Below are 10,200 nucleotides of genomic sequence, written 5' to 3'. Positions count from 1 at the left end.
TAATAATATATATTTTATAATACATTTATTTTAATAATTTATTATTTTAACATTTACTTTTTATTCAGTTTAATATAATTTATTTATTTTAATCCTTAAATATTTTATTTTAATATTTATTTATTTTAATATAATTTATTAAATTATGTATTTATATTATTTTAACATTTACTTATTTTACTTAATATTAATATTTATTTCTTGAAATCTTATTTAAATTTAATTAATTTACTTATTTTAATCTTTTAAAAATATTTTTATTTTAATATTTATTTTATTTGCTTATTTTAATTTATTTTTAACCATTTTTTTTACACTTAAAATAAATAAACGTATATTTAAAAATTTACTTTATTATTGTTTTATTTAACATGTTAAAACATTGTTTAGATTAAAATTTGTCCATGATTTATTCAATTTAAATCAAAAGTTGTAACAGGAATATACGACAGGGGGGTAAAAAATACCTGACAAAATCTGGACCGACAAATATTATTTATTAATACTTTAAATTCTTCCAAAAATGTATTGGAATGAATATTTCAGGAAACTCTGATATTAGAGTAGCAATGTCGTTTTGAAACATTAAACTGTATTTTAATAAAAACTAAGTGAAGTTGGATCAGTAAAACAAATCAACATCAAGACAAGAAACAATGTATTTATTAACACAGGCAGCTGACAGTCAGTTTTGACTAAACCTACACTTGTGGAGTGAAACTGGTTAATAAGTAAATGAAAATGCTCAATAACAACACATGAACAGGGCCTGCTGTCATTATTGATATTCATGTGGAGAACTCCTTCAGAGCCCAAGATTTGGTGTCGATTTCCTGCCGCAGTCGTGAATATTCCTCAGCGAGAGCCTGGAAATCTCTGCCGTAGATCTCGAAGGACTTCAGCTTGGACTCCACCACCTGTCTGTCCATCTCTGAGGTCTTCAGCTCGCTTTTCAGCTTCTCCCTGAGGACACACACACACACACACACCTTAAACGCTGTATATATAATGCATTCTGGATTGTGTTGACCAGAGCTGGACAGTAGCTCAGCTCATTTACTCGAGTCCTGTACTGAAGTTCACTGTTTGAGTCTCTGTGCTTTACTGGAGTATTATTTTTTCTGTAATCTTCTGACTTTAACTTCACTCCATCTGAAAGACAAATATCGTCCTCTTTACTCCACTACATTTCTATCAAGGTCCTCGAAGTGGAAAGTCGTTTCTGTCGCAGCTTTGTAAGTCAGTGATGATTTTTTTCTTCTTTAAAAGGTGTTTGGGTTTTTGCAGAAAGCCTTTCAGGAATCACTCTTGTAGAGTCTCGTGAAGTTCAATGATTTCACAGCATTTATTAAACACTGATTTATAGTTTAGAGCAAAATGGAAGAAGACGGATGTCCAAATGCTCATTTAGTGGAGTATTCACATAAACAAAGTTGATTCTGTCTTCAGTGAAGGTGAACAGTGTGAGAATATCAGATGTGTATCAGTGTATTGGATCCGTGCATTCGGCCTTAAAGTGACAGCAGCTTTGTAACTTTTCTACAAGTATTTAAATGAGTTTAAGTTAGTCGTCTGCTAGTGTGTCAGATGGAGCGTCACTGACTGGCTTAAACCATGATGGCATAATGTGCATTTATACAACTATAATACAATAATGCGGCGACATAAAGAAGGACATTTACTTTTGATACTTAAGTACTTTTGAAAACAAATACTTCTGTACTTTTACTCCGGTAAAAATCTGTTTTTACAACTTTCACTTGTGACAAAGTAATATTTGACCAGCAGTACTGTTACTTTTACTCTAGTAATGAAGTTGTGTCCTTTGTCCAGCTCTGGTGTTGACATCTAATGAGAGTTTATTAAATCAAAGTGAGGAGATGGGGTGGTGGAGGGATGCTAAAATAAAGAAGGTAAATCTGTTGTATATATACACATCTCTTATCATTGATTAGCTTAATGTGCTCCACTCGTGATTAATTAGGTTTAATTATCTGAATGTGCTCCTCCTGAAATTCGTTAATAAAACATCACTAAGTGCCCTGGTCATTTCTAGACTTGACTACTGCAATGCGCTTCTGGCTGGACTTCCATCTTGTGCAATTAAACCGCTGCAAATGATCCAGAACGCTGCGGCACGTCTTGTATTCAATGAGCCCAAAAGGGCTCATGTCACACCTCTATTCATCTCTCTGCATTGGCTACCACTCGCTGCCCGGATCAAATTCAAAGCCCTGACTCTTGCTTATGGATCTTCCACAAGCGCAGCACCCGCATCCTTCGACTCACTCCTACGAGTCTACACCCCCACCAGAAGCCTTCGCTCCGCTAATGAGGAGGCTTGTGGTACCATCACAGAGAGACAGGAAATCCCTCTCCAAGGCCTTTTCTTTCATTGTTCCTGGTTGGTGGAACGATCTTCCGTCCTCCATACGCACGACAGAATCACTCGCTTCATTCAAAAGACAGGTAAAAACTCATCTCTTCCATGAGTTCTTAATCTTATTTTAAAAAAAACTCTTCCTCCTCTATTTCTCTTTTCTTCTTCCCTTTTCTGGTTTTGCTACTCTGAGCAGTGTACAAATCTTGGTATTCGGGGCACTTTTTGTGTTTCGTTGCCTCTTCTTGACGGATCGCTTCCTGTTCTCCTGAGTTGTAAGTCGCTTTGGATAAAAGCGTCTGCTAAATGCATAAATGTAAATGTAAGTGAAGGTAAACGGGTACGCTAAAGATTTTCTAATGTTTTTAAAGAAGTCTCTTCTGCTCACCAGGGCTGCATGTATGTTATTAGAAATACAAAAAAGCTTTATAAAATAACTGTTTTCTATTTGAATATATTTTAAAATGTAATTTATTCCTGTGACTTTATCATCATTACTCCAGTGTCACATGATCCTTCACTAATCATTCTCAAGAGGATTTACTGCTCAAAAAATATTTATGATTAATATCAGTGTTGAAATAATTTTTTGGGGGATTCTTAGATGAATAGAAAGTTTAAAAGAACAGCATTCATCTGAAATATAAACCTTATTATGGAGCTAAATCAGTATCAATAAAGATAAATATACACACTACATTCACATATGCGCACACACAGGATTCATAAATGCACATAAAAAATTCACAAATGCACACACAAAATTTAAAAAGCACAGAAGATTCACAAATGCACACAAAATTCATAAATGCACACAAAATTCAGAAATGCACACAAAATTCAGAAATGCACAGGGCAAGATTCAGAAATGTATTTCTGATGCACACACAAATATACCTTGATTTACAAACTGCTTGCGGTCTGTGAACTTCACTGCATTTTTAAACAGGAAATGATCAGCAACCAATCAGATAACGCCCTTGTTTTAGCCAATCACAAGAACGCGTTCACACATCGCAATTTAGCCTTTTTAAAGGGTAACTAAACCCTAAACCAACTTTTTTTAGTTAATGCTCTGCAAGACTGGGGCTTTATTAATGCTGTTTATTGATTCGAGTAAATATTTTGACATTTGGGTATAAAGTGTTTAAATTCTATAATATATGGTGTAAAAACGTCATAGTGCTGCCCTCTTAAGGTTGAACGGTGGCTACTGCAGTCGAATTTTCCTATTGGACGTTGTGGTGCTTCGTGAAGTAGGATGGTATTTCCAACGGCTCACTATCCACGCCCCTGGCACGAGCTCACCACGCCCTTAGAAACGTTTTCCCGTGATCACATGATGAGAACGGCTTCAGTCCAGTATGAGCGCTCGTGTTAAATGAAGTAGAAACATTATGAATGAAACGTTCTCGTCACTTGCTTTCAACATCCTAATGAAGAAAATACAGATAAATAATGCAGTTGTAAGTACATGTTTAGCTTTTCTTCTGATATTTTTGCCGCCCGTCATGTCTACAGATAATTTTCATACTTCAGCCGCTTTCAGACAAACCCTGACACGCAAATGGTTGCCGTGGTAACAAACAACAAATCCGTACCGTGCTAGACTGCTGGCGTATGTAGTCTAACTTTTATTTAATGCATGAGGAATATTTAATATGAGGAAATCTGTTGTAATAGGCTATTAGGTTTGAACTTATTGGTCCTGCGCTTTTTTAGGGGCTTTCAGTATAAGGATATGGCTGTTCAGTGTTCATAGATTAGTTAGTGATCTCATTCTCTCTTGCGCTGCTGCTTCGCTACCATGAATGTATGAATGAAAGCATCGTCGGCATCGGGAGTTAACGTAGTTTGTGCCAGCGGCTCGATTGATAAGGCTCTGTGTCCCACAGACATTTCACCCTCCTCCACTTCAGGTGAAGGTGGTGGAGAAAAGTCCTCTACTTTAGATGACCGCTCTGTTGCAAAGCTGCTGTCCTCACTCCAGTCACTATCCATCTTTGCGAGTCTGACAGCTGTCAAACAAGTTGTCACTCGGGTGTCAGGTGCACACCTTTGTGCATTTGTGTATCCTGTGTGTGCATTTATCATGTGTGTGCATATGTGAATGTAGTGTGTGTATATTTATCTTTATTGAGACTGATTTAGCTCCATAGCTTTTGCAACATTATAAATGTCTATCCTGTCACTTGATCAACTGAATGCATCTCTGCTAAATAAATGTATTCATTGCTTTAAGTTCTTTCCCAAAAAATAAATAATATAAAATTCTTACCAACCCAAAACATTTACATTGTACAATGTTACAAAAACCTTTTTTTTCAGATAAATGCTGTTCTTTTGAACTTTGTATTCCTCAAAGAATCTGTTTCCGACACTGATATTAATCATAAATGTTTCTTGAGCAGTAAATCCTCATCTGAGAATGATTAGTGAAGGATCATGTGACTCTGAAGACTGGAGTAATGATGATAAATTCAGCTTTGGAATAAATGGCATTTTAACAGTTATTTTATATTTTACAATATTACAGCTGTTTTTGTATGTCTAATAACATAAATGCAGACTTTCAGCAGAAGATACTTCTTTAAAAACTTTTTTAAACAGTATAAATCTACCGACTGCATTAAAACATGTCATGTGGACACTTGCTCTGGATTGACACTACTCACGTTATTTTCCGATGAGCCGCTATCTTGTCTCTCGTGTAAGTGTCCAGTTGAACTTCAAGCATCTCGGCCCTAAAGAAACAAACTCGTCGTTATGAACACACGTAGACGTCCTTAAAGAACAACTCCGGTGAGAAATGCCCCTCGGGGTGATTAACAGATGGTTACCCAGTAGATCGTTCTCTGGGATGCGTTTTCATCAAATCGAATGTAAAGAGTTTTATCTCTAAAAACGGATTAGCTTATAACGCTTGTCTACCGGGCACACAAAGTGAAATTAAACCGCTAGTTAATACCACTAACAAGGCTCAAAATAGCCTCACACTAACACGTTAGCATAATGAGGGTCTCTACATGCAAACCCAAGCATTGAGAACAGTTTAATAAGAAGATACTTTATAAAGACAGTACATTACGCGTTTACAGACGGCAGCACTCTTGGAAAACAGTCTCAGCGAGTCGAGCCACGAACGCTGTACTAAGTGATGAACTGTGACTGAGTCTCATATGGGACGCCTTCTTCCCTTATAGTTAGTCAACCATATATTTTAATAAACAGATATAATTCATGCATTTCCATGTAATTAGATTTCACAAACTTAATTCCTATCGACCAGCTCACTTAGCACAGCGCTCGTGGCTCGACTCGCTGAGACTGTTTTCCAAGATGGCGTCTGTCTGTAAACGCATAATGTTCTGTCTTTATTAAGTATCTTCTTAAGCCGGGTGCACACTGTGCGATTTTGACCACGATTTGGCCGTCTGGGACAAATTTAGCAAATCCTAAAAGATTCCTCAGATCCTAGGCTAAAATCTGACGTCTTTGGTCGTTAGTTTGACATGTTCACCGGCAGCCGATTAATGAGCGCTGCGATCAAATTTTACCTCAGACGAAATTCTGGCAGTGTCAGAAGATTTGGCACAGAATCCTGCAGTGTGACTTCTCCTACGACGACCGTCAAATATCTCCGTTCTTCAAGACAAACTATGACCAAAACGAGCGCTAGAGATTTCTTTGTAGCCTCCATTTCAGTCCCGCGTGTAATGCAGCTCACCGTCACTGAACGCGTCATTCATTGATGATATAAAGCTCCGGACGAGTTTTCTTGTGCGCGTCCGTTTTTAGCGCACCTTCACTATCGTGCAGTCTGACATTAATGACAACTGAGATCTTACAGTGTGACACGGCGATCATGTTCGTACAGTCTGACAAGGGACATTCGCAAAGGATTTTGAAAAATCGCACAGTGTGCAGGACCCATTATTAAACTGTTTGTACTCTTACAAAGTTCTCAATGCTTGGGTTTGCATGTAGGGACCCTCATTATGCTGCCGTGTTAGTGTGAGGCTATTTTGAGCGTTGTTAGTGGTATTAACTAGCGGTTTAATTTCACTTAGTCTGTGCCCCGTAGACAAGCGTTATAAGCTAATCCGTTTTTAGAGATAAAACTCTTTACATCAGATTTTTTTTCATGAAAACGCATCCCAGAGAACGATCTACTCGCTAACCATCTGTAATACTAGGGTCATTTCTCACCAGAGTTGTCCTTTAAAAACTACATTTCAGAGCACAAGCCGCACCTTATCTTCTGCAAACCGATCTCACACTTGGCCTCGAAGTACTCGATCTTCTTCCTGTCCAGATCCTTCTGAGCCTTCAGCCGGAGATCCAGGACGAGACACTGAAGCGTCTTCATACACTTCAGCAGCTCCTGTCAAAGCACACAGTGTAAATATAACACTATTTTGCCATTAGTTTTAGGACGCCTGCCTTTCCATGCACATTATCTTCCCATTGTTAATCCGTAGGGTTCAATATGGAGTCGACCCACCCTCTCTAACAGCTCCAGCTCTTCTGAGAAGGCTTTCCTCAAGGTTTAGGAGTGTGTTTATGGGGATTTTTGCCCATTCTTCTAGAAGCTCATTTGTGAGGTCAGGCACTGATGTTGGACGAGAAGGCCTGGCTCTCAGTCTCCGCTCTAATTCATCCCAAAGCTGTTCTATCGGGTTGAGCTCAGGGCTCTGAGCAGGCCAGTCAAGTTTCTCCACACCAAACTCCTCATCCATGTCTTTATGGACCGACGCTTTGTGCACTGGAGCGCAGTCATGCTGGGACAGGAAGGGGCCATCCACAAACTGATCCCACAAAGTCGGGAGCGTGAAATTGTCCAAAATGTCTTGGTGAAGCATTAAGAGTTCCTTTCACTGGAACTAAGGGGCCACCCCCTTAAAAAAAAAAAAAAAAAACATAATCCCCCTTCCACCAAACTTTACACTTGGCACAATGCAGTTAGCCAAGTCCCATTTTCCTGGCGACGGCCAAACCCAGACTCGTCCATGGGATTGTCAGACTGAAGCGTGATTGGTCGCTCAGAGAACACGTCTCACTGCTCTAGAGTCCAGTGGCGGCTGCTTTACTCCACTGCATCCCACGCTTTGCATTGCTCTTGGTGATGTAAGGCTTGGATGAGCTGCTCGGCCATGGAAACCCATTCCATGAAGCTCTCTACGCTGTTCGTGAGCTCATCTGAAGGCCACAGAAGTCTGGAGGTCTGGAGCTTTGACTCTGCAGAAAGTTGGAGACTTCTGCGCACTGTGACCCTCAGCATGCGCTGACCCCGCTCTGGGATTTAACACTTAGTTGCTGTTGTTCCCAATGGCTTCCTCTTTGTTATAATCCCATTAACAGTTGAGCGTGGAATATTTAGTAGTGAGGAAATGTCAGGATTGGACTTATTGCACAGGTGTCAGCCTATCACGGCCCCACGCTTGAGTTCACTGAGCTCCTGAGAGCGGCCCATTCTTTCACTAATGTGTGTAGAAGCGTCTGCAGGCCGAGAGCTGGAGTTATACACCTGTGGCCATGAAGTGATCGCACACCTGAACTCCCTGATCGCAATACTTTTGCCAATAAAGTGTGTGTTAATGTTATTGTATTGACACAAGCAACTTCCAGATGTTGATACAATATGGTAATGGAATAATTCTCTGGACTCACAGACAGGTAAGCGTGAGTTTGTCTCTGCAGTGACGTGGCGTTCTCTCGGTTTTTCTCAGCAAGGCTCTTTGCTTTCTTTTGTTCGGCGTCCAGCAGTTCAGGAAGTTTAGAAAGCTTCACACTCCTGAGCCCCTCGCTTTCATTCTCTAAAAGAAGAAGTGATTTATTATCTCTAACAAAACGTCCCATAATTAAAACAGGCATCACTGAGCGATGAGGAAGAGTTTACCCCACTCCGGCTGATAGTATGTCAGGATGCTGACAGCTTTCCTCTTCAAATGTTGCAGGAGCTCTGATGGTAACCTCTGCTTCATTTGAGCGACGTCCTGATGGTAGAAATATGGGAGAAAAGCTTTAAAGGGTACATATATGCAACTTTTGGGCCGGTAGTGGTTAAAAAAACCAAACTACATGTATTTTACAGAAGAACGTTGGATGAATATGGTTATCATACTGGAAATGAAACACCCACTAGATAGTAATAAAGCAGGGCTGTATGTGTGTGTGTCAGGGCTCCACAGTATGAACATTTATCACTACACTGCAAAAAATGCTCTTATTTAGTCATTTTGTCTCGTTTCCAGTCCAAATATCTAAATATATTTTTAAATCAAGATGCATTTATTAGATAAGTAAAATGGCATCAGATATTTTTTTCTTATTTTCTGGAGTGAGTTTTTGCTTAAAACAGGCACTATAATCTGCCAATGGGGTGAGGAAAATAATCTTATTTCAGTTTGGGATGGAAACAAGAAACGAGATTATTTTTCTCACCCCATTGGCAGATAATTTTGCCTGTTTTAAGCAAAAACTCAATTTTATTTTTAAGCAAACAAGGAAAAATATCTTATGCAATTTTACTTATCTAGTAAATGCATCTTGATTTAAGAATTGTTAGATATTTAGACTGGAAACAAGACAACATTAAGAACAAGTAAGAAGAGCATTTTTTGCATTGTAAATTGATTTAAACTATTGTAGCTTCTATACACAGTACAGGGCAAAAGTTTGGACACGTTACTATTTGTAATGTTTTTGAAAGAAGTTTCTTCTGCTCATCAAGCCTGCATTTATCTGATCAAAAATACAGGAAATGTTTTTAATATTGTGATATATTATTACAATTTAAAATAGTTTTCAATGTATTCTCCTTTAAATGCTGATTTATTTGTGTGCTCAGAGCTGAATGTTCAGGATGGTTCCTCCAGTCTTCAGTGATCATGATCCTTCAGAAATCATTCTCAGATGAGGATTCATTAGGAGTGTTGGACACAGTTCTGCTCACTAATATATGTGAGGAATAAAAGGCTCAAAAGAACTGCATTTATCATAAATAAAAACATATTTTCAAATAATATAAATCTCCTTTACTATCAATTTAACATTAATTGAATAAAATTATTTTTAAAAAAAGAAAGAAAACAAATGACTGACCCCAAATTACTGACCAGTAGAGTATATTGTTGTTACAAAAGATTTCTATTTTTAAAACATTTGCTTTCTTTTTTTTCCTTTTTTTTGTACTTTTTATTCATCACTCACAGAAAAAAAAAATACTGGGGTAAAACTGTTTTTAAAACTGGGGTCAAACTTGTAGTTGTTGATATTTATGATTTATGATATTGTAACACAAGTCGACTTTGCAATCGTGAATTGTGTAGCATGAATGGTGTAGCCTAGTTCAATAAACAGTAGCCAAATTAATATTAAGTTACTTACATTTTAGATCCAAACAACCTTTTTTTGTTCCATTTCACCGATGATTTCACCGACGAAAATAGTTCCAGAGGAAAGCAACACTCAGCGCGGTGTTTTGTTACTGAATGATTCAGTGTTTTGAATGAATCATTTGAATAAATGACTCAATGACTCGCTCATTAAGACGATCACTTGCTGCCCTCTATTGGCGGTTATGTTTATAAGTATGATTGCATGTTTTATTCAGAACATCAATCTTATAACATTATTTATTGCAGCTGTATTTTAAATTAATTAATTTGATTGGTAACAGCCTGTCGTGTCTTTACTATTATAACTGATTTTGTAAATCAAATGTAAGAATTTAACATAAAAGATGATGCATACATTTAATAAGATTTAAAAAAATGGCCTTTATAAAATTAAATAACGCCCTGGGGTGAATATCACAA

The 10,200-nt window shown here is 37.8% G+C and overlaps 1 protein-coding gene across 1 annotated transcript in view; it reads right to left on the bottom strand.

The window, feature by feature from the left end:
- Nucleotides 1-685: 685 nt before the first annotated feature.
- haus4 (HAUS augmin-like complex, subunit 4) overlaps nt 686-10,200 on the bottom strand; it is a 12,890-nt gene continuing 3,375 nt past the window's right edge. Inside the window, exons 7-11 of the mRNA XM_067440361.1 lie at nt 8,280-8,376; nt 8,051-8,196; nt 6,634-6,764; nt 5,056-5,124; nt 686-963 (exon numbers count right to left, since the gene is read on the bottom strand). Coding sequence (XP_067296462.1) covers nt 789-963; nt 5,056-5,124; nt 6,634-6,764; nt 8,051-8,196; nt 8,280-8,376 — 618 coding nt within the window. The 3' untranslated portion in view covers nt 686-788. The remainder of the gene's footprint in view (nt 964-5,055; nt 5,125-6,633; nt 6,765-8,050; nt 8,197-8,279; nt 8,377-10,200) is intronic.

Source organism: Pseudorasbora parva, chromosome 3 (assembly GCF_024679245.1).
Source record: "Pseudorasbora parva isolate DD20220531a chromosome 3, ASM2467924v1, whole genome shotgun sequence".
Classification (NCBI taxonomy): domain Eukaryota; kingdom Metazoa; phylum Chordata; class Actinopteri; order Cypriniformes; family Gobionidae; genus Pseudorasbora; species Pseudorasbora parva.
This window is presented reverse-complemented; position numbering and strand designations above follow the sequence as displayed.